Below are 25,357 nucleotides of genomic sequence, written 5' to 3'. Positions count from 1 at the left end.
AATACTTGTGATGTTTGATAAAACTTGGCAACTGGTCAAAGCAAAAGAAATTAGATAAAGGGGAAATGGACAAAAGTAAATTCCTATCTGACACATAGCTGGATTCACTATTCAGTAAGGTCTTCTGGTTTAAATTTACTGTTCTAATAAATACTACCCTAATGAGTCTAATTTACGCTTTTAACTAAAAGTATGTGGCATAGATAGACTAAAAGAAATAAATGTTCTGAGAGGCGGCTAAATGGCCAATGTAAGTAAAACAGTCCTGAACAAAGTTTTATACCAGAGCTAAAGGTCAAGACTATCTAGTCTTTTGTCTCCCTGGAATAAATTCATAGAAAACCTCAGCTGTCACTAAGTGATGAGACCATCATTTCTAATAGCAGCAAATTTAACAAACCTAATGAAAAATGAAGTCTTCTAGCTGCAGCTTCTGCATAGAAACAACTTTAATGGTCTCATTCCTCCTGGTCAGAGCACCCATCATAGGATTCAGCATCACAATCACACCCAAGCTTCTGAGTAAAGCACTCCTTTGTTACATTACAGGAGCACTTTTTGTTGTTTGCATTTCTTGTTACCCTTTGAACTGTATTCAACAACAAACAAAACTTTGCAAAATGTTAATGCTGACTTAAAATTTTACTGATTTATTTCTTGAAACTTATTCTTTGTAACTCCATAGGCTGGGGTGATTATTTTTAAAAAGCAAAAAAAGATCAAATTCCTCTTCTACTTTAAGATTTTTTTCTCTGCTCCCCTTTAAAATAGGACCATAGGTACCTCTTATCAAATGTCCACTGTTTCCAAATCCATTCACTCCATCAGCTTTTAATTATCTTCCATGTACTGAGCATAGTGGATTCAAAACACTATTGCCAGAGGGAGGCAACTGGTGGACGTGTTCGAAAGACCATCTTGGTATCAAGATGTACAGCGGAGAGTGAGAGTGAAAGATGGTTAGTGCCTGTGCCAGAGCAAGGGCAGAATGGACACAACAAAGATGCGAGGGATGCTGGATCTCCCAAGATGCTCTACTTCCATCAGTATCTGCACCATTATCACTTCACCCCTTTTCTGGCCTTTGCTAACGTCAACATGAGTCCACCAAAGTCACTGCTTGGCCTCATGCAGCTGCTCTGGGCTCCCACACCTAACTGATTAAGAGGGTCCCTCTGTCTTTCTCTCAGTCTACAACTAATACTAAGGTAAGAATCAACTTAAGACATTTCCCCTCCAGAGGCCTTACTGGATTACTCCTGCCTAAATTTGGTCTCCTATCTGTGACAAAGGGATTTGCTAAGTATAAAAAAAGCACTTTAGCACTTACCTAAACCACACACTAGTAGAATCTGAATTAATAAAGAGCTCATGGCTTAAGTGCACTTCTTCCCCTTGAAAGAATGAAAACATAGTACAAAGTACATAGGAAGAAAAGGAGGGGAGAGAGAAAAAAAGAGATTTTTTTACACTTATGTGAAAAATATATACAGTACTTGATAGGTCTCCCACCACCTCAGCAGCTATTATGTACAGTAGCTGCCCTCTTCCTATGGTGCCTTGCCCCCTCCCCTGTGTGACATCATGCCAAGATGGTTGCTCCCACCAAAGAACAAACCCTTCTTCCCAGCATGCCCCTGGTCCCACCTAGAGAGTAACCTAATACTCCCTCACCTTCTACCATCTAGTTCTGTCACCGGCTCCTCCATTCCCTAGTCACTACCTCACTCAACCCTGCCTCAGCCCCTACAAGCCCCACCCCAGTCTCTATAAAAGACTCTCCCTGCCCCGGCCATATTGCTTTTGTCTCTCCTTTGTTCAGAGACAGCCTGGCAGATCTGTTCCCCTAATAAAGGCTTGTTGTGGCCTGGTCTGGTCTTGGTTTTCAGCCTTTTACATGACAGTACTCTGGTGTGGGTGTGGGTGTTTATATTCCATTAGAAATTGCCCTTTTCTAGCTATCCTACCTACTGCTTTGTGTATATGGTCAGATAATTAACAAATTGTGTTTCTTTTTGTTGGGTAAAGACTCTTTTTCTGTGATAAGTATAAACCCACTGATTGCATCATTAACATTTTTCATTTTGATTTAATATACTGAGAAAAAATGGGATACTTTGTTAACCAGATCAACTTTAGAACTGCTTTGAGTTTTGTATTAAATAGCCATCTGCTTCTACAACACATGGACTAGATTGTAATAAAGTGATCAAATAGAAAAATAATTTCTTCAAATTATGAGGAAATGAGCCTGCTTCATAAGACTGGATGCAGGAAAACTGACTTTTCTAAGAATGATCTTGTTGTTGAATCAGTCAATGAAATGAATTTTCTTCTGCTCTGGTTAGCAAGTGCCTTAAAAGAAAATGGTTCAAGAGAAACAAACAAAATCAATCAGGAGTGGTGGCATATGCACACAATGCCACCATTCAGGAGGCTGAGGCAAGAGGTTCAATAGGTCAAAGTCAGCCTGAGCTACAAAGCAAGTTCAAGGCCAACCTGAACTGGACTACTGTGACAACTGGTCAACCAGATAGATAGACAGACAGACAGACACACAGACAGACAGACAGATAGACAGACGGACAGATAAAAATATTTGGCATATCTACTGCAGAAATTTCAATGAACAGTTTATTAAGAACAATTCCGAGTAACAAGATACAGGTTTCACCAGAAAATATGGGCATAAAGTCTATGCCTGGATCCTTCAGGAGAACCACAATTATCCACAATTATGGATTCTACACAAACAAATTTCCTAGAACCTGTGCCCAGTCATTTCAGGAAGGCATTGTTTTTTGTTGTCACTACTAGAATAAATGCCAAAAGACAAGAATTTTGCTTTCTCTATCCTCACAGCCTTTAATATTGCAACCTAGCAAAGTGAATGCTTTTGTTTGAATCAGTGAAATAAAGAATATCCTATAACTAATAAGATGTTAATTAAAAGAACTTCAAGACAAACACAGAGATGACATTTCCTTAAACACAGCAAAATCCAACACATAAATGCTGCCCAAGTTCTAGGTGCTGCTCCTAAATACATGCTCAAGTGCAATGTTGGAAAAACATGCATGCTGCCCTAATTTCAGAGCAAGTTCATTCTTTCATTTTCTCAGCAAACAGATATAGTGCACCAATTTGTGTCAAGCACTGAGGAACAGAACAGTACACAGGACCAGCGTGGCTCTTCCCAGCAAGGAGCTTATGTCACAGACCAGCAACTCCATCTACACGTGCTGTCTGCTTGCAAAGTTCAGACAGTGGTAAAGTTCAGTGGAGATCATGTTGGCCACAGTGCTAGAATTCAGGATGATCCTACACAGGCCATTACCATTACACATGAATTTCTCCATTTATTACACTCTGAACATTATGCTGTACAATATTATAAAATTTCAATTAATTAAAATTTAATAAAATTGAAAGTTCAGTTCCTCTGTGCACCATATCCTTATAGTTAATGGCCACCATACTGCACTGTACAGACATGTATAAGACATCCCATAGTCACAGAAAGTTTGCTTAGAAAGTGCTCCCCTAGAGCCTTCTAGCCAGTATGGCCTAAGACTACAACACAGAGTCACACAGGAGGCTTGTTAAAAAAGCAGACTCTCCAGCACCACCCCTGACATTCGCAATAGAATTTTGTGGGTTTCTAACTAGAATCCCAGATGATTCATACACATAGTGAAGTACAAGAATTTTGTGGGTTTCTAACTAGAACCCCAGATGATTCATACACATAGTGAAGTACAAGAAACACTGCTCTGGAAAACAACAATATCAAGAAGTCATTCTGACAACATTTAAATGATTATTTTTTAATTGCAAGTTCCTATCTCCTAAAGGAAAGGTCCAATCAGTGAGACAATAACTGAAAAAAGTTCCAAGAACTAGTACAGCCTCTCGTTCTTAATAAGAGAAAGGCTTCACCATTCTGGTCTGAGTTTGTCCTCTTATTAGAAAGTACCCTGGGATCCTTGTCAAGGGTCTCTTCCTGACTTTATGGCTTGTGTTAAAGTTCTCTAACAATAAATGGTCAGTGACCTATGCTTACAGGAAAAGGTCATAAAATGCTACAATAACTGCAAATATAAACTTGACCTGTAGTACCATCTGCACAATGATATCTGAACATGGCCCTGAAGAAATTATATTGGAGTTTAAAAGGGCTGAGGAAGAGGTAATGTTTCTTTAGCTTTTAAAAACCAGTGTATTTTCCCAGAGTTTAAAGTTCATCTTTTTGCATATATTACTTGTAAGGTGAAATTCATGGACAAATTTAGTCTAACAAGGAACTAGTGAAAGTTCACTAAGAGTTTAAAATCTATTTTCTATGAGTATAATATAGTTCATCAGATTTTCAATTCTTTAAAATCTCTTTTCTCTCCTTCCCACATAGGTTATTTTTAAATATTCTGTGCCTTGTTACCTAGTGAATATCAGCAAATACCTTAAAATACTATAAATTCTTACAATAGTTTAACACTGTTAAATGTATAGAAACAACACAAAGGCACAGTCCTCTGATGTGTCAGGAAATGATTCGGTCTCAAAGACAGGGAAAAGTGTGACAATTTTGATTCTTTAGTCTGAAATTTCATTAAGAAAACATTAAAAGATAAATACCCAATTCACAAAGACGATACAAAAAGCAAACCAGGCAAAGCCAAATGCATTTCACCTGTAAGTAAGTCTAACCCTTAACTATGAATCATAATAATCAATGAACCTCTCCAACAATACAATAATTGATCCATGGTTTTTATTCTCCCTGCAATTGAAATAAAAAACTATTAAAACTATACAGGAGGATAATCTAATCCATTTTGCTCAGCAATACAAAATATATTTGGCATGATAAAAATAACAGAAAATGAGTATGAGTAATGAGAATCTGCTAAATGAGTAATCTAAGTACATTATATTTTGGGACACACTCCTCCTCCTAATAAAAGTCACATTTTGGAGAAGGGTGCAGTGTGCAGTTAAGGATGCTAGCTATTGTCTGGACACTGACAGTACTCTACAAGCATGCATATTTAAGGTTTTATGAGCTGTAAAAGCCAGGAAAAAGTCTGTCAACCACTACACAAGCTTTTACATGTGTACACGAACAGCAAACGTTCCATTAATTGGATGCTCTTCCCTTAGTGATTAATAGTTACAGCTGTTCTTACCACAAACTAAATTTCACATACTAATGATTCAGAACTCGACTTTTCTCATTCAGTTCTAATCCCTAGAGGGGAATGATAGTCGTTGCTTCCCATTCCAGGCGATTTCAGAGGAAGCTCTGTAAACCAAGAAGCAGCCCTGCAAACAGCACGCGGTCAGCGGAATGAGGCAAAGAACAGCCCGTTAATTTTCAAACAAAGTCCCTGCGACTGCGCTGAGCACTCTTATTCATCAGGAAGAAATACTAAGGCATGCGAGCTGGATTTGGCCTTATCCTAAAAAAATCTGGTTTCCTTATTTCAGCCAAGAGGATTCCCCTGTTCTGTCTCTCGTCTTATCTGTCACAATGTTTGCTCTTTTACATCCACACCTTGTGTTTCTCCTTTCAGCCTCATCCTGATGAGTTGCTCCTTTGATTTCAGCCACTCTGTCCATTTTCTACTACTTCTTCCTGACTAGGAGTCCACACTTCTAAAAATCCAGTTTCGAACTTTTTCTCTTTTTACTGATTTTTTTAGTTTTCATTATTTTTTTTTCCTTTGTACTGGGGATCAAACTCGGGACCTTGCATTTGTGAGGCAGGCAGCAGCACCACTGAGCTAAATCCCCAGCCTCTAGTTTCTGTTATATTTTTAAAAGTGAAAAAGTTTAAAGTAATTTCATAGTCACATTCTTCTGCTAAAGTTAACATGAATGCAGTAGTATTAGTATAAATTGTTTCTTATGTAAAATATTGTAAGAAATAGTTTAGTATTTAAGAAATTAAAATTGATGCTTTAATATACTATGTAGTTCTTTTTAAAAAAAATAATTACAGGTGCCAAGCAGCTGGAGTTCCTACAGTAATGGTCAATTACAGCTGTGTATCTCCCAGTGGGGGTTTCTCAGGGCAGATGTTAGGGACAGTGGTAAATACACAGCTTCACACAGCCACCATTTTACAATTTCATTCAGTAGTTTTCATGCTCAGAGACTCAGGCTACAAACCAACACAAATGCCAATTCCAAGTGTATCTATGCTTGCAAATTTTATACAGAGTTGAAAGTTTCCCCAGTGAAAGAGACATAAATCTTAAGTTACTATAAAAGTGACACTTTGGGGCCTGGGATTTAGCTCAGTGGTTTCGCTGCCTGATGCATAAGTGCAAAGACCAGAGTTCGATCCCTGGTACCAAAAAAAAAAAAAAAAAGGGACACTTTGGACAGACAGGAAAGACACAACCCTGCATGTAAACTGAGGAATTAAAATAGCTGCTCTAAACTTTCAGCAGGGATTCAACTTCAGCCTTAGTGTTCACAGAACATGCCTGCTTCATCTGTAGGCAACCCCGTTCCCCGCTAGGCTACTCAAACACAGCCAGGCTTCTGGCAAGCAGATGAAAAGGAGTTTGGGTTCTTTAAGAGAAACTCCTCCCAGTCCCATCCCGCACCACAATATGCTGCCTTTCTGACATTGCAGGGAGAGCCTGTTTGCCCTCTTTCTGCCTATATAGTACATCACAAATAGGCATAGAAATAGGGTGGCAGGGTGATAGAATTCTGCATTCCCAGGAAAGCTGGCTGGGGAAAAAAATGAAGTAAGATTACAGGTAAGAATAGTATTCTCCTTTCTACTTTAAAAAATACAAATTTTGGAAAATTCAATGTCAGATGCTAAAATACACATTCCAGGTTAAAGCCAGGTGAGGTACTGGGCAAAGGCATTTGGAAGGCAGCTGACATCTTTCTGATGACTGGGGAATTAAAGACTGGCATGGGTATCCTGCATGAACGCAGCACGCTCCTCTCTATGGCAGCATTTGGCAGATCCCGGGCTAGCTAGCCCCAGGAGGCTCCTTCTGGGACACAAGACTAGTAAGCAAAAGCAGTCAATAATACAGATGGATAATTTCACAGCAGCATTTTACAAGAGATAGATATATCAAAATATTTGCCTGCATAGACCTACAAATAGAGGTTACTCACAGAGATTACTGTAGCTCCAGCAGTTACCCATTGATCATAGAAAATGCCCAGTTCATCAGTTTAACGCTTGAGAAAAAGTTAGCTAGAAAAGAAGCAAGCTAATGCAAAATATGCTGTTCTAGTCAACTGGAGGCAAATTAGTTTCAGATTTCCTGGCAGCCCCTTTGGCCCTGCACCACACACGGTAAATGGAAGCACTTTGGGCACTTGGAACCTGAGCTGAGAGGAGCTGGCGCCTTGGCCCCTCTCACAAAGGCGGAGCAGCCTGCTCTCCTGCTCGCTCCCCTCTCTGCCTCTGAGCTCTCTACCTTGGTAGCTTACCGAAAACAGCCACCGTGGGGCTTTTCTATAATTGTGAAAACTACTTCCAAGGAGATAACTGAGATGCCGGGAGTTGGCTTTAATGTAACCATTTCCCCAGTGCAGCAGCAGGAAGCCCGGGGAAGGCTCCGAGAGGATTGTACCATCCTCAGTGACATCAGAGGTGGGGCTGTCATCTCAGTATTATGCAGCATTTTCTATGATGCGGGAATGACATGTGTGAACAGCGATGGGCGGGTTCCCTTTAAAGGGATTTAATTCTTGCTTTATCTAAAGAGAAAAGGAAAATGCAAAAGCCCCGTTCAAAAGCTGCTAGAGAATGACATAAAGCCTGCTTTGCCAGGCCTTTTCTCACTGCTAAATGCCGCTGCCATTTAAAGTCTTTTTACTGATGATTACATTACAGCTCCTGTGATAGAATTAATATTTAATGGGTAATTGATAGTACTCGGAAACGTGACATGAAAAGATTCAAAGACATTAACATCCTTTTTTAAAAACAGTGACACAAACTTTTATATCACTAATAGTACCTTGGATGTAGATAATACTTTGCAACACAATCTCAGTAAAAACTAATAGTTTTATAGATAAAAGTGAGTTGAAAAGAAGCACAAGATGAGTAACATAATATTGTTCCTCTGTCTTGGTTAGGGCTGTTGACACAAACATTAAAAATAACTCATCTTCTACAACCTTAATATTCAAATGAGTATGAGAAGCAGAGGCTGACAATACAAAGCAATTCGGAGTTACTTTCACTCATTCCGTACACATCTACTGAATGCCAAACTAGTGCTAGAAAATGTGTTCGGCTTAATTTAGTGCCCATTTCTAACAAACAATAGTCTAATCAAAGCCGAAAATGTTTTCTCATGTGCCAGACACTGCGCAAAGCAATTTTACTGTATTTATGTATCTCTTCCTATCAGCAGCCCTGTGTGATGAACCCATTTTATAGATGAGACTACCAAAATACAAGAGAGGTATATGACTTATCTATCCAAGATCGCATGGCTAAAATAGATGTAGGCAGGATTCAAACACAAGAACTATGGCTCCATGGTTCATCTCTTCTACCACTAAGCTAAACTGCCTCCTGCAGGCTTCCGTAGCAAGAAAAATATGTAAATGGAGAAAATAATTTCCAGAATTTAAAACTACACCAAACCAAATATATCTCTCAAAAAGACTGGCCCACCAGAAGACCATAAAGGTTAGAGAGTAAACTTGAAAAAAGTATGCACCACAAGAGTGGAAATAAATCCCAGAGGCTGATGTTTGGTCTAGATGGTTCCTGTGACTTGGGGGCAATGACTTAAAATCTTTCAGCTTTAGTTCCTTATCTCCGAGCCACAGAAGTTTAAATTATAGACCTGTATAACTATGTGGTTAAAGCACATGGTCTGGACTTGTAATCAGGACTCCATCACTTTCCAATTATGCCACTTTGAGCAAGTTACTTCACCTCTGCAGCCCTCTATTTTCTCATCCAACAAAATGGGAACAATAATGGGGTTTTCCAAAGGAGTAAATAAACCATGCTTACAAATATATAAAGCATTCAGAGTAGCAACAAATACGCAACAAAAGCCCAGGGTTAATGATTTATCATTACTATCATTAACACTAATTTTGGTATTATTAACATTTTTAAACTAAAACTGCCAGCTTCTTCCCTTTTCAAAAAACCTCACCAAAAAGGGCTGCTACTTTTTCAGAATTAGCTGAGAAAGCAGGAAGGACACACTTTGATGGCTTCATATAAACATTAACCAATATATAAATCACCAGTTCCCAATGAGATATATGTTGAAGTTGTTGGGCCTCCCTTGGAAGAAAGCTCTTTACAAGGGTAAGGACAGGAAGGTATGCACTCTTTTGTCCTCCTTCCTTGAATCTGGGCTATGGAAGCTGAAACAGCCATCCTGCAGAGTAAACATCCCATCCTCTAAGGAAGCAAAACAGAAAGAGCCTTGTCCCCAACAGAACTCCTACTCCCCGTCTCCTTCTACAGTGGAGAAAAATAACTGCTGAAGTCAAGTTATTTAATACTGATACACAGTTAAAGGCCATAATTTCCCTCGTTTCATTTGCTAACTGGAGGGCTGGGCTATTATCAGAACTTTTCTACTGTAATACCCCGGAGCCTCCATGTTCTCTGGTAACAAGTCAAATCAATGAATGGAACTGTGGGAAACAAGAAAAAGCAAAACATACTGCTTTCCAATACTAGGAGTTATGTTGTCTTACAAACCCAACGGAGGATCCAATGAATGACACAATGGCCTGTGAAATACACCTCCTGCTTCTCTCCTTTCTTCCCATCTCTGGGTGGATTCATTCTTTCCAACCTACATGCTATCAAGCTAATGTTAAAAGGAAAAAGAAAAATGCAAACTCAAATACCAGAATGAGGATGTTCAATAAAGTTACTGGTACTATAAAAGTTATGTAAACCAAGCTGGTGCCCTTAATTACAACTACGAAGAACCATGAGGAAATCACTATCTGCGCTACACAAGTTTCTTTTCAAAATCAAAAGAGCATTTTACTTTAGGCTTTAGTTAACACTGTCTTTCACTGCCCTTAAAACTCATCATTTCAAAAAGTAAAGCTCAACAATAATTTTGTAAACTGTAGGATATTAACTCTTTTTACAGATGAAGAATACAGGGAAAATGTAAGCAACCTGGCCAATAAACAATTAGAAAATAAAGAAAGAAAGAAGCACCAACCCTGAAAGAAAGAAAAAGTGGAAGGGACAAAAGAAAGCCACTATTTTACATTAGGATGAATTCTGTTCTTTTATTCTAGCAGTCTGGGAATTTTAACATTTTTCTTTGTTGATTGCTTCTACTAATTTATTTATAATTACACGCATTTCATTTTATGTTTATTAATTGAAACCATGAACACTTTTAATAAACATATACTATGCTATTATCAATTGATTTAGGTATTGTGGAGTAGTCTAGTTATTTCAAATATTACCCTAAATCTTACACTGCAAGTGGCTAATATTATTCAGAATGCAATCAAAATATAAACCCCACTGATTCATGCGAAATGCCCTTGAGGTCAGTGATTTGTATCTGTTTTGACCACACTGGTCTCCTCATGTTACCGAGACTCTAAGCAACATGAATGTCAACCTTCAAAACCAGGTGAAGGTGGCATACAACCCGGGTGCACGTGATGGGAGAGAACTGTCATGGTCAGTTGGGAATCTGCTCTCCTCAACTGCTGGGCCTGGGAAGGAACCAGCCTCTAGTGGTGGTGCGACATCAGTGGAGGGAAAGCAAGCAAGCCTTGGGCTGGGGTGGGATGGAGTGCAGCAGTAGGGCATTCACATACCCAAGGAGCAAACAATGGCAAGTAGAAAAATCAGCGAGCATCAAAATGGCATTCACAGAGGCAACAAAAGAATTCTATAAACTGAATTTATCAAGCCGATTTCTGGCTAGCCTCACTTAAATTAGGTTCTCTTTCCTAAAAATGCTTTTATTTATTTGCTGTTTATTTTTATTTCGTTTAGTAAGAGATATTCTTCAAAAACTTTGGTCTTGCCTCAACTCAGGGCAAAATGAAATGTCTTACCTTTCTGGGATCACTAAGGGCACCTGTGCGCCGGATGACAAAAAACAAGACCAGCACAACTGGAGACCAAAGCCTAGCAGCAGAGCCCAGATTGGTCAGCCAAGAGGTGGAAGGGTAACAAGTTTGTTTTAGAATGTCTCTGCCACAGACACATGTGGCAATGCCCTGTCCTAGCTGTGGTCCACCTCTGCTGCCATTCAGCTGTCCCCTCCCCTGTTATTCTAGGTGTGGTACCAAGAACTAGTTCTCAGCTTTTTGCTCTGCCCACTTTGTATTCTCTGCCTTTTACAATGCGTGAGCTCTGAAGAAATACCTATCATCCCACAGACATGCCGGTATGGCTAAATACTTTAAATAAGTGCTTTCAACACATTAAATGCTTAGCACAGTACCCAACACACATGAAATATTGGGGAAGCACCAGCGGATATTACCACTTCTACTAGAAATTAGCTTTTGTTCCAGTACCTACTATGCAATTTGTGCAATCTTGAGCTTTGTCTTTCAGGTGTTTTGTACTCACTGAAATACAACTTTACAATTACTTTTTCACCACGGTCTAATTAGTATACATAGCCAAACAAGACGCTGACAGATGTCACATGCAAGAGTACATGAAAACCATGAAATGACACTCAGATAAGGCTCTGCACTAGTTTATATAGTTCCATACTGATGACTTCAGGTGTCCAGAGCAGTCTACTTCACAATTCTACTGAATGGGAGGCTACTCAATGGGAGATTACCAATTGGAGACTATTATACAGGAACGGGGGAAATGTCAATAACTTAATCAATTAAGAAGCAACTGTGTAAATCAGGCAAACTAGACATCTTTGGCAAGGGACTAGACTTAAACTAAAATACCAGAACAAGGAGAGTTATACTGTCAGTTATACTGTTTTAACCACAAGAATAAAGAGAGGAAAATACAAAATAAATCATACTAAGTGGAGCTAAAGGTCTCACAGCTACATTCCCATATGTCTTGGCAATGGAACACAGAATAAAAATATAAAGTAAACCGTAGCTATAAGCGGCTCACATATAGTTAGCTCTCCTTGCAGAGAAGAGGCATCTGGAAGGGACGAGTGTTTCATGTTATGAATGGAAGGGAAGAATCAGTGTTTTGTAGTCAGGATTAACCTGAGCCCACATGTGCAAGACAGCTTTGGGTCCCCTTCCCTTTGCTTCTGCCCCAGGGAGTGTTCAAGCCACTGCCAGTAAAAAGCCATGCTGTTACCTACCCCAGGATCTCATGGGCCAATCCATTCTATCACTCTTTAAAAGGAACACCCCAAAAGAAGGAAATCTGGACCGAGGAAAGAGATTCTCATTTCCTGGGGTCCTGTGTGGGGTTCTGAACTACGTCCCTTCTCCTATATCCCTTGGAAAGAAGGTCTGTCAACCATTCCTGTCTGCCACATGTTCCTTCCATGTCACTGTCAAGATGTCAAATCCATAATGACACTGACTCTGAAAATCTAGCTCCTGGTGGAGAATTCCTATCTCAGATGCATCATTAATGTCTCCTGTCACTTTGCTGTCATACTTCAGAGTTGTCACAGCTCTCTGTATCTGCAGTCACCAAGACTATCATTGTTTTTTTAAAGTATCGGGCATTGACATGCCTATTACCATCTCTTCTTTACAGCACAAAGGATGGCTCTAGAAATCATCAACTAGCCTACCCTCCTCAACATGAATTTATATCCTCCAATCCACTCAAAGCAATTTTGCTAGATTAATCTTCCTAAAACAATGCTTCTTCTTCTTTTTTTTTTGTTTGACGCGAGCTGTCTTTTGTGATTATTTTAGGGGGAGGGAGATAGGGGACTGAATTCAGGGTCATTATATGCTAATCACTAGCTACCACTGAGCGCCACGCCCAGACCTAAAACACTTTTCTGATGGCACTGTTGTCACCACTGTCCAATTGTTTGCCTCTTTTCCCCAAAATAAAACAAACCAGAAATTTTAAATTGATTCCCAAAGTAATTATATAACATATATAATATGTTATAATTATAATTACATAACAGCCAGGGAGCACAGTAAATTACCACCAGCTGCATTCCAATAAAGTAAAACACCATCTACAAAGAAGATGGGACTAAGATTTAGCCCAAAGGCTGTAGTTTGCCAGCCCCTACTTTAATCTTGGCACTGGAAACCTTTCAAAATCTGGCCATTGACTCTCAACCTTACTCCCATACTGCTGTCTTGACAGCAGTGGATATTACATGTTTCTTTTTAGATGTTAACGCACACACACACACCATATAAAGTTAAGAACACTCTAAGAAAGATACTCGTTTTATAAGTATGAGGGAGAGAAAGAGACAGAGAGGCAGAGAGGCTAAGGAGCTTATAGCCAGGACTAGAAGCCAAGCTGAAGAACCCATCCTGTTAAAGTCTACCCAATGCTACCTCTCCAGTAGTCAACTTGGGGTCCCCCTCAAATCACACAGTCACCTCCAAACTTTGGCTCCCTCTTCTCCAGCTATGACCTTCTCACCTCTCCTCCCCGATCAAGTCTCACCCCTCACTGAGCTGGCCACGCCCACCCCACTCAGTGATCTCTCCTCCTCTTTTAATCCTAAAACATAGACTGCCTGTACTTTGAGCTCTTTCATTTTTATGACTGTCTGCCCTACTTAATTTTTATCTCACTTTCTATGCCCTGGACAACTACCACAGTGTGTTCTGAAGCTAAAAGGTATTCATTTATTAGAATGATGATTTTAACATACCAGATAATTCATGGATATATGGACATAAAACAATCACTTTTCATAAACAGATTAGAGCAAGTAGGGCTAGGGATTTAGCTCAGTGGTTCTGCCATCTGCCTTGCAAGCACAAGTTCCCGAGTTTGATCCCCAGTACCAAAAAAAAAAAAAAAAAAAAAATAGCAAGTAGCCTGTTTACAGTAAACATATCATTTTTCAAAATTAAAAAAAAAAAAAAGAAACTAAAAATATACATCATCAATTCCTTTGGTCTTTCCAGTATGAGATAAGTCTTCCAAAAAATAAATAAATAAATAACGATAACATATATTCAGTAGTTGAGCTATTTAGAAACTTTTTTTAGTAAATATTTTTGTAGAACTATGCAAACATAATCCTTAAACTGATTTTTCTGTTATCCAGGTCTCTAAGAAGTTGTTCTCTGAGCAATACCCTTTGGAGAGCTTTGGTGCATCTCCTGATCACAAAAATATATATATAGATGCATACAATGTATAATGCATAAAATTTCTGTAGACTCATGGAAGAGAAGAAACTGCCTCAGATAGTTGCAGATTACTCGCAACTCTGAATCACCTAATACATTTTCATTTTGATTCCAGGCACTCAGAAATTTCAAGGCACTAAAAGAATGTGGCAGTATTTTAAAATATTTCATAATTATTTTATCCTATTTTTATTAACATGCATCAATTATACATATCAATGGGGTTCAGTGTAATATTTCTACACATGCACACAGTGTGAACTCATCAAAATGAACCTCCCTTTACCTACCTCCCCTGCTTTATTTTTCATATAACTGTTATACTCAAACTGGACAGTATCAAAGATCATGAAAAAAGGATAAAGTGGAAACACAGTTACAAGCAAATGTCTGAGTGTGGAAGGAAGAAATATCACCAGCCCTCTTCCATTTGCTGCTAGTGCTTGCTATGGCAGCTCTGACAGCCCAGAGTTCACCCCCTGGGAGGGTGAGTGGCACAAGGACAGCTCGTCTATGAACACATGTCCTCTTATTTCTGAACCTTTTAACATGAGAGGTTCTGGTATCATATCCTAAAACAATAACCCAAGCTAAGGAAAATTAGTGTGAGCAGCTGATTGTAAAATCTGTTTAAAACAGCTCAGTGGTGCCACCGCCTGCCTCGAAAGTGCAAGGTCCCGAGTTTGATCCCCAGTACCAAAAAAAAAAAAAATTTTTCAGAGACATTAATAATGACTTCCCAAAATAAATGCCAACAGAATAACATACCCAAGGACTACAACAGCAAACAAATGATAAAACAAAAGCCTACATTTAAGTATTCAACATGAAATGGTTAAAATCAAACCATCTGTAGGAAGTAAACTGATGGATGTAGGTAAATTGATGAATATAGAATTAGTAATAGGTGACACGAATATAAATGTCAAAAACAGCCAAATACCAACCAGGAGGACTGATATACCATAATGTCAGTCCTAATGAGTGAAAAGAAAACATAAATAAATTAGTGCCTTTGAGAATGACTGATTTATAACAGAGACAGAGTCTAAGGCACAGTGATAGCCCCCCAAAAGATAAAGATTAAGTAAAGTTTCTCAAAATGTATGCTTTTAAAATTGGCACCTTTTAGCCTTGATATTTAAAGTACTGTGTTATCTTTTACCTTTTGTTTTTGCTTATATAGATATATAAATGGGGGGGGGCAGGTACCGGAGATCGAACTCAGGACCTTGCACTTGCGAGACAAGCAGCAGCACCACTGAGCTAAATCCCTGGCCTTTTTGCTTATATTTTTGCACGGACAGAAGCCAGGGCCTCACACATGAGGCAAGCACTCTACACTGAACTACATTCCCAGGCTGGTTAACTCACTTCTCCACCTGGGTAAATATTCTACTGTCCTCTCTAACACTTTAACCTCATTTTCACCTACTCCTAGAACAGCAGGTTCTTCCTATTCTTTCCATCCATTTTAAAATAAATTCCCATTCTTCTAGGCAAAGAACAAATGAGCCTCTGGTTATACCCCTGTACTCTGCCCTTCTGATCTGCTCTTTTCTATGCATTAAGACAACCACATATCCCCAACTTCGCTGCTGATCCTGATCCCAGTCTGTCTCCTTATAAAAGTCTTTGTCTGACTCTGCAGGATCTTTAACATGGAATTAGTCATCTGTTCATGAGATCTGTACCAATCACCTGTCACTAAAATACATGTTATCTTCTATTTAATGGTTCCTAGAATGAACATTGTCTTCCTTATAAATTCATTAGCTCTTTATAAGTAATGATTAGCAATACTGGATACATAGCAAACTTTTAGTAAATATTGGGAGAAATTGAGTGTATTAAATAAACAATTATTTCTAGCCCTCCCCTTTTAAAAAAAACTATCTAAATATACAAAGCAAAACTATAGAAATCTCAATTCCCAAGAAATTCTGGGAAATCTGCCACCAGAAAAAAGTCTGTAATCATTTTCCTGTTAAGCACAAATTTAAAATAAGGTCTGCATCTTCTTTAATTCTGTTCATTTAACCAAGAGTAACTCAAAGTTCACCAGGACAGTAGTTCCAAAGATAATAAAAAGGCCCGTATTTCAGATACTTAACAGGGCATCATCAAAAGAGCAAATGCACTAAACTGCTTTTTCCCAGGATAGTGAGTTTTGCCTTGAGGCATCCCAACTCATTTGCTAGGGCTCCCTTTTACTCATCAGAAAATATTTCTTGGGCTAGGGATTTAGCTCAATGGTTCTGCCACCTGCCTTGCAACCACAAGGACCCGAGTTTGATCCCTGGTACCAAAAAAAAAAAAAGAAAGAAAGAAAGAAAAAAGAAAATATTTCTGCATTCAAATGCTACCAGTGGAAAAGAATTTGTACCAAATAATCAAGTGCCTCAGGCCACACTTTTGTTCTGTTCCAAAGGAAAAATGTAGGGAGCCAGTGTTGTGTCAACATCCACACAGAATCAACCAACTAGATAGGAACAAGCAAATCAGAGTCAAAAGTTAAATTGTTTTTGCGCAGAAAAAGTTGTGCCTTAAATGGTATCTGGCACAGAAGGTCAGTAAGTGACACAGATAAAACAAGGGGTTTTGGCTGAGAACACAAACGCACACCACCATGTCCTCATTCCCCAGTTCTTGGGGAGACACAAAGACCTTGGTGTAAAGATTTAAGAAAAGCTCTTTGCCATATCTCTTGCAAGAATGAAGACCATTCGCAGCAATCAGACTGTCGGCATTCCGAAGCATGTGGGCATCACTCTGAAGGGACGCCAGAGTTACTGTGAAGGGCCCCAGAGGAACCCTGAGGAGGGACTTCAACAGCATTAATGCAGAACTCAGTCTCCTTGGAAAGAAAAAGAGGAGGCTCTGGGGTGACAAATGGTAGGGAAACAGAAAGGAACTGGCTACTGTTCCCACAATCTGTAGTCACATACAGAACATGATCAAGGATGTTACACTGGGCTTCCGTTACAAGATGAGGTCTGTGTGTGCTCACTTCCCCAACAACGTCGTTCTTCAGGAGAAGGGGTCTCTTGTTGAAATCCGTAATTTCTTGGGTGAAAAATACATCCGGCAGGTTCGTGTGAGGGCAGGTGTTGCTTGCTCAGTATCTCAAGCCCAGAAAGATGAACTAATCCTTGAAGGAAATGACATTGAGCTTGTTTCAAATTCAGCTGCTTTTGATTCAGCAAGCAACCACAGTCAAAAACAAAGATATCATGGGGCTGGAGATTTAGCTCAGTGGTTCTGCCACCTGCCTCGCAAGCGCAAGGACCGGAGTTCAATCTCCGGTACCCCCCCTAAAAAAACCCAAAAAACAAAGATATCAGAAAATTTTTGGATGGCATCTATGTTTTTGAAAAGGGAACAAACAGTTCAGCAGCCTGATCCATAAGATCCAAGAGTTACCCAGCTACAGAAATGAGCTTCTGGATTGGAAGATAAATTTGTGATATTTTAATGATGGCAATAAAAGATCTCTACTGATTTGAAGAAAAAAAAAGATTAAAAAAAAAGTGGAGCATGCCTGTAATTCCAACACTTGGGAGGCTAAGGCAAGACTTCAAAGCCAGACTGGGCTACACAGTGAGCTCAAGCCCAGCCTGAACTACACAGCGAGAACCTATCTCAAAAATAAATAAATAAATAAATAAATAAATAAATAAAGCCAGAAAGATTAAATAGTTTATTCATTATTATACTGCCTATTAATAACATCAGAAGCACAGCTCAAGTTCAAATGGAGTTAGTAGGCTGACACTGGGGGTAGAATGGCACCTTGTTGAGCCCTTGTCAGGCTGTAGGATACATGCAAGGACTCAGCCTCTGAAGCCACATTTGAATTGGCAGCAAGCGTTGACTAGCTGTGTGACTCAGCCTCAGTGGCTTCACTTGTGACATAGAAGGGGAAATGTATCAGAACATCTGGCTGAAGTTTGAAAAGTAACTAAAATAAAAAACTACCTAGCAGAGAGTGTCATATAGTAAATGTAAACATGTCCACTTCTGCTTACTTTAATAAAATGGAAAATAGAATCTTTACCTTTGCTTTCTTGAGACAATATTTTCTCTTCTCTTTTTTAACAACTCACATCTCATGGATATATGTATAGATATACAGATGCAGATGTACACAGATACAGATATATACACACCACTAAGCAACATTATCACAATGAAGCAAAGAACTCAGAATTGAACCTAAAAAATCAAAATCTGATTAAGGCATAACAGAGCATATTTTTACATGACTTGCATTTTTGATAACCACCTGATTAAGCAGAAAAACGAAAGCATATTAACTGACCTCTCAACCTGAAAGCAATCTCCTGGCAGGAAGAGCAAACAGCATCAGTGTCACACATTCTAACCACCAGGGGGCAGTGTTGTCTAACTATTAACAACTCAATGGCAACAAGAATAAAACAGCACTTTCTCAGTATTTCTAAACAAATGTATTGTTTGAAAGAAAACCTAGAAATCTTCCATTACATATTTGTAATTAGGTTATGATGGCATCATGGTCCACTTCTCCAAAATCATTTGTGCCTGTGAATTTCCTATACTTTTAGCTCTAAGATTAACCTAAAGGGAATGAAAATGCTCAGCATGTTCAGTTACTGCACAACCTGACCAAGACCACATCAGCCCCAACCAGAAACCTCATCCTCCCTGGAACCCTGATGCTAAAGTTCAAGAAAGATGGTGATCAGTGACAGCTGGGGCTCTAATGCTTCACCACAAATTTGAAACCATTTCATGATGATCCCTGCACTAAATATCTCCAAACTATCCCCATAAAATACACTCAATTAGCAGTAAATATGCCTAGAATTTTAGCTTGCCAGGTAACTCTCCTTTCACAATGACAAACACCGGAAGTGGGCACCATAGCATACAGACTGCACTCCTAGTGTTACTTAGGAAAACAGCAACCTTCTCCCCTGTGTGATGTTAACAGATAGCATGTTTTTTAAAAATTGTAGCTTAACCTAAACCACTTAACCTAAACAAATGTACTACAGACTTAAATGGAGTACTGGAAACTGTAAAACTACTAGAAGAAAACATAAGGGCAAAGTTTATTGACATTGACGTGGACAATGAGTTTTTTACATGACACCAAAAACATCGGCACAAAAAGGGAAACAGACAAACAGGTCTGTGTCAAACTAAAAAGCTTGTGCAGAGCAAGGGAAATTTTTCAGAATTGAATGCACCTTGTACACTGCTGCTAGGAATGTAAATTAGTATAGCCCTTACTGACAACAGTATGAAGGTTCCTAAAAAACTAAAAATAGAACTATCAGATTATCCAAAATCCCGCTCTGAGTACACAGCCAAAGAAACAAAATCAGTATGTTGATGAAATATCTGCACCTCCATGATTTTTATAGCATTATTCACAGCAGAAAAATATATGAATACACCTAAGTGTCTATGGATAGATGAATGGCTCAACAGGTAAAGAAAATGTGCACAAAGCAAAAACTACTCTCACCGCCTTTCCCTTGTTTTCTCTTGACATCCAGTCAATTATGAATCTCAGCACCATAAAATATCTGTACTATTTTTCTCTTCTCTATCTCCACCCCTCAATTCAGGTCTTCATCATGCGTCCCTTGTACTCCCTACAGTGCTCTCTGGTAGAGATCCAGGTGATTCACCCCATTATGCATTTGTCCTTCTCGAATTTCAACCCAGGCATGCGGCCATCCAGAAAAAAAGATCACATTTCCAGGTTCCCGATGCAGCTAACTGCAGCCATGGCACCACATATGGACAATGAACGTAACCGGAAGTGTTCTGCAGCAGTTCTCCAAAATAACTTTAAATTGAAGTCACTGCATGTCCCTTTGCCCCTCTAATGCTCCTCTCCCTCCTTCCTGCTCTCAAGATGGTGACTAGAACTCAAGCAACCACATCAGAGGATGAGAAATCCCAAGGGACGACAGACCAGCTAGCCCAAAGGACCAGGACCATCCAACACTGTGGAGCCAACATACAAGCTGTGAATTATCTGTCTAGATTTCTTTTATGGGAGAGAAACATGATTATTTTGATGAAGTGGAGGAGAGGCCCAGGTGCATGTGCATGGCTTCCTAACAAGCAGCCTCACCTGTCCATCACCATAATCCATCCCCACATTGCATTCACACTGACTTCCTAAATCCCAGTGTGAATAATCCATCTACTATTTTAAGATAAAATTTGGCATGCCTTAGCATGGCACGTAAGACCATTGATAATCTGGCCCTTGCCTACTGAACTTTGTCTCATTATTCCCAGTTGACACCAGCTGCCCTGAACAACCCTGGTTTGCCCAGCACTACAGCTTTATATGTGCTTGTTCTGCATGCTCAAAATACCTTTCTTCCCAGCACCCACTCAACTTCACTTCAAAGACTCGGCTCAGATAGCTCGCTCTTCCAGGAAACCTTCCCTCCAGTCTAAGATTTACCTTCAATAACCTCCCAAAGCCCCTAGTTCTCACGTCTACTACAGCAGAAGTCATGCTGTATTAGAGTCATGCTATTTGTCTGTTTCCCTGACCTGACTCCATAGTCAGAATGGAGGCTTCCTGTCTCCACAGCTTAGCAACCAAAGGTAGCTATTCCCTGCATGTTGAAAAAGTAGATGCCCTTGAGAGCACCTTCACTTGTCTAGAAGGATGTTTCTGGCATTTGACACCTGACAAAAATGAAAACACAGGCCTCCTGTCACTTTGCCCAAGGCCTACTTCTAGCACATCACCATTTCCTCAACTGTGTTACAATAACATCCACTTAGGGAATGTTGTGAATGTTCATGACGTACGGTTTTCCAGCAGTGTCTCAGAGCTTTCAGTTCCACTAACCTGTCAGACTCCCTCCAGCCTCCAAGCCTCCAAGCTTTCCCCTCGGGCTCCTTTTTCCTGGAAGATATTTTACTTGGCTCTGCCCCTTTGTCTGGTTCCCACCATTCCCACCGTGGGCCTCCAGCATGCTGTGAAAGCTCTGTACTGTAGGGAACAGAGAAAGGGGACGTTACTAGAACCTCTGCGGCAAGTCCTAGTCTCCTGCGAGCCATGACAGCACGAGGCGCATTAATTTATTAGGCTGAAAAGAGAGAAAAATGAGACTTAGAGCAGAAGCTAACCTTTGGACCTAATCAAGGCTGCTCTGGAAGGCAAAGACGAAAGACCTCAAGCTTGCCACACCTTTATTCCGTACACCGGGAATAACAAATGTAACAGATGACTCAGAGGGCAGCGGCAGGGAAAATCCCAGAACCTGGAGGAATTATGCAGATGAAGATTTTGTTCCTCCCCAGGATGTCTTCAGCTGGTGTACTCCTGCCCTGCAGCAGCACAGCATCACCAGACCATTGAGGTTTGTTTTTTTTTTTTTTGGTACCGGGGATTGAACTCAGGTCGAAACCACTGAACTAAATCCCCGGCCCTTACCACTGAGGTTTTAGGTGTGACCAGAGGTGTGGAGAACACCTTGGAATAACATGGAATTGTATAACCCTAAGTGTGCTGTAACCCTAAAGTGTGCTGTGACTTTAAGAGTGCTGTATTCTAAGTATAATACAATCATAAGAGTGATGTGTAACCATAAGATATGAAAGTAGAACCTTAAGTGGTATGCAACTGATAAGGGTGTAGCCCGAACTGGACAGGGCATACCCCCGAACTGGACAGGGCGTACCCCGAATTGGGCAGAGTATGCCCCCAGCTGGACAATGTGATAGGTCTGAACCAATACCACAAAAGCCCAGCTAGAATAGTATAAAAGGAGCTGAAGACCCCAAGCAAGTCGACGATCCATCCCACCGACCAGTCGACCAGTCAATTTGATGATCTGACTACCGACGGAGACATCTGCACACCTGATCCCGCTGGGAGAAGCATCGCCGCTGACCAGGACCTACGAGACCAGAGGACGAGGCAAGCGGAGAGGCGGATAGCCTAGCGCCGACTCGACGCTCTTCGTCTACAGATCGGACCCTCTGACCCTGCGGGAGGAAACGTCGCGCTCCCATTAAGGACTTGCGCAGTACAGGTACAGGGACGTGGTAATCGGCAGACTTAATACTGTGTGGTAATTGTATTGAAATGAATTAGGATAATATAAGATAAGTGTGTGAATTGCCATCGTAGTCCGAGTCCTCTTTACCCTCGGTACCTGCTCGCGACAAGAGGTGAAGATGGACTTAAAGGACAACTAGGCCCTAATCGTGATTTAATTGTGAAATGATTTTTCCCCAAAATCACGTAGAGTTGCTCGCGACACTGTACCACTGAGCTACAACCCACCCCCCCAGCCCTCCTCAATGCTTTTAAAACTGCACTTAAATGTGTCTGAAGATTACCCTCAAACTCACAGTCTCTAGGATTTCTTTAATTCTTCTTTCTGAAAATAGAGGTTTTGCCTCTTAATTTTTTTTAGCAACCATCTCTTTCTTCACGATTTTCAAAGAATACACAGAGTGGCTCTATAATTTATCTGCAGATGTACTAGGCTTCGGAGAACATAATTCCTCAGAGTTGAAACTAGAGCATAACAAGCCGGGTGTGCGCTTCTTGAGCTTGGGCTCTGGGTTCTCTCAGCAGTGTTTGTTCTACAGTTTCCAACACAAGGACTGCACTCCTCAACAGAGAGAAGCCAACCGCCCAACTGTGCAGGCGCTTGATGTCTCCACTTTATCTCAGAAATCTCTACCACTACCTCTCTCATGCCCTTAGAATGGAGGCCCACATTCGCTTGTTCTACCTCCTCAGATGTCACAGAGTTACTGCACCTTCCCCTCTGAGGACTGTTCAGAATGCCACCCAAGAACTTCCTGGACCTGCAGCATCTGAAGCACTCATTCAAGTACTAGATTTCTGGGTCCCACACCAAAATCGGAGTTACTGGAGACTTTCAAGAACCTGAATTTTTAACAGGCGTGACAAGCATCCAAGGCGTGAGGAGATCCTCTGCTTGCCAGGTAGGGCAGAGCAGGAGCAGGGCAGCCAGAATCCCCAAGAACTGCCACCTGCAGCCTGAAGCAGCTGTCTCATTCACTCCAGGGCACAATATGAAGAGTATCATTTTCCAGGTGTGCTGTGAAGGAAAAAGGTTAGAAGAGCTGCTAGAATTCCCTAGAGAACTAAACTGATATTTCTTAGGAGGTACACAATGACCATTTTGAAAGCTAGTCAATCTCACGTACATTCCTAGTTAGGAACTGTGGTTTTTAAACAGCAATTCTCTTGATCCCCCTGCCATCTGATAAAGGTTTTTCTCCCTACTTCCAGAGATGGAGGGAGGGGAAAAAGGGAAAAGGAGGGAAAGGGGATGAAAACAGAGTAGATTGTTACGTCCATGTACCAACTCCCCACAAAGAATGTAATCACTATGTAATGCAAACATGTACTAATAAAAGATGAAAACTAAAAAAATTAAAATCTATTACAGTAAAAGAAGTAAAGCAATTCTCAACATTTTAAGAGCAAAAATGTCTTTTCTATAACAAATATTTTGCAATGGTCCTTTATTATCCTGATATAAAATTCATAAACTAACTGCCTAAATGGAAAGTTAGAAACAATACAATGTCCTAAATATAATACAAAGGAAAAAGAAAATTGAAATAAGTTTTATTATATACTCAAGTTAGTTAGATACTTGATTGTATGTAAAAGTAGAATTACCCTGAAATCAAGACTGGAGTGAAGACTGATACAGATGTGTTGAGTTGGTAACTCAACAGCAGGCATACTCCCTTCTAGGATTTGATATTTTGAAAGGATGGAAATTTTTCAGTGAATTTCCAAAGCCAAAAACACAAAGTATAATCTTCCCTTGATATGGTAATTACAGTCCTAGAAAACTCACTGATATTTAAACTCATGTCCAAGAATGTGTTTATATAGTATATCTTAAGCTCAAATAATTAGAAACATATTTTTCCAAACCCACATGAATGTTCAACAGCACATGTGAAGTCACACGGCATGTGGAACGACATGTCGGACGATTCCTCACAGCGCAGTCCTATCCCATTCACTATGGTGACTGGCATCCCTGGCCCCTCCAGATGAAAGCTGGACAGGCCAGATGCAGGTATGTGTGTCCTGAAGCCTGAACACTTGAAGGGGGAGGGAAGCTCTTCAAGAAAAAGAGACAAACTGACAGGCCCCTCAGAGCCCCTGATATCTCTTGCTCTGGCTGCATGGTAAATCCGCTCTCCATGGGACTCTGTTGCAAAGTGTGACATTGTGAGAATCACACAGGAAAACAAAAGCAAATTGTAAACTCACACACTGTGACTTTAAAGCAGAGGCTATTTGGCCAAATGCCTACAGGTTTCAGGAAGAAAGACCCAAGGGTACAGCAGCGAGGTAGGAGGCCGAACAGGAATGGTGGCTGAGCACCCTCTCAAGAAAGCACCACCTGCTACTTAGCACCAGTGATAACGCACACTCAGTGTCACCCAGTCGCAGACTTACACAGCAGTGCGACATTTGGATTTGTACACAAAACCTCCCAATATTTACAAGTATGTTCAAAGTTTTAATCAAACACTGAGTGAACCAAATAAAGCATGAGTGAAAGATGCCAGCGTGTCAACTCTGCTTTACAAATAAAAAAAGGTATCTCCTAGCTAAACAAACAAACAAAACCTTAAAGGTTAGTTTATAGAATGAACAGTGCAAGGAGACATTGCTAAAAGTACACTTTGCAAAGCAGTTAATACTCCTAAAAATAAAAAGGTTTTGTTCAGTGATTGTGTGACATATACAGCACCCAGATGACTTAATGACTCTAAGTCATCAAAAAAACAAGCCTTTCAAATCACTCAAGCAGGAAAGGCCTTTAAAATAAATCATAAATGGCTAATAAGTATACACAAAAAGTCTGACCTCAATTACATCTGGCACAGCAAATTTCTGGAGAGAAAAGCTCTCAGTTCCATCTGGCACAACATGCAAGTGCTGTTCCAAAGTTAATCCATTCCCTTCTTAAACAGTCAAATCCTGCTCCTCAGCCTCCCTACACTGTTA

General features: G+C 40.1%; 1 protein-coding gene and 1 pseudogene across 7 annotated transcripts in view; one reads left to right on the top strand and one right to left on the bottom strand.

Annotated features, from left to right (window-relative positions):
- Positions 1-25,357, bottom strand: part of Psd3 (pleckstrin and Sec7 domain containing 3) — a 517,630-nt gene that overhangs the window by 311,872 nt on the left and 180,401 nt on the right. For 3 of the 7 annotated variants that reach the window (XM_087216715.1, XM_004848243.4, XM_021261217.2), the window contains one exon: positions 21,182-21,325. The exons of 2 other annotated variants lie outside the window; for them this stretch is intronic. In XM_087216715.1, the coding sequence (XP_087072841.1) occupies positions 21,182-21,325 (144 nt within the window). Of the gene's footprint in view, positions 1-7,149; positions 7,343-7,470; positions 7,585-21,181; positions 21,326-25,357 lie in introns of those variants that run through there. 2 more of the 7 variants (XM_087216716.1, XM_004848241.4) reach the window with 2 other exon arrangements.
- Positions 16,863-17,561, top strand: LOC106009699 (large ribosomal subunit protein uL6 pseudogene; annotated as a pseudogene).

This window comes from Heterocephalus glaber, unplaced genomic scaffold, assembly GCF_053883595.1.
Source record: "Heterocephalus glaber isolate CG9 unplaced genomic scaffold, H.glaber_assembly_v1.0 deba00001460, whole genome shotgun sequence".
NCBI classification, from domain to species: domain Eukaryota; kingdom Metazoa; phylum Chordata; class Mammalia; order Rodentia; family Bathyergidae; genus Heterocephalus; species Heterocephalus glaber.
Note: the sequence above shows the minus strand (reverse complement) of the source record. Positions and strands in the feature narration are given on the sequence as shown.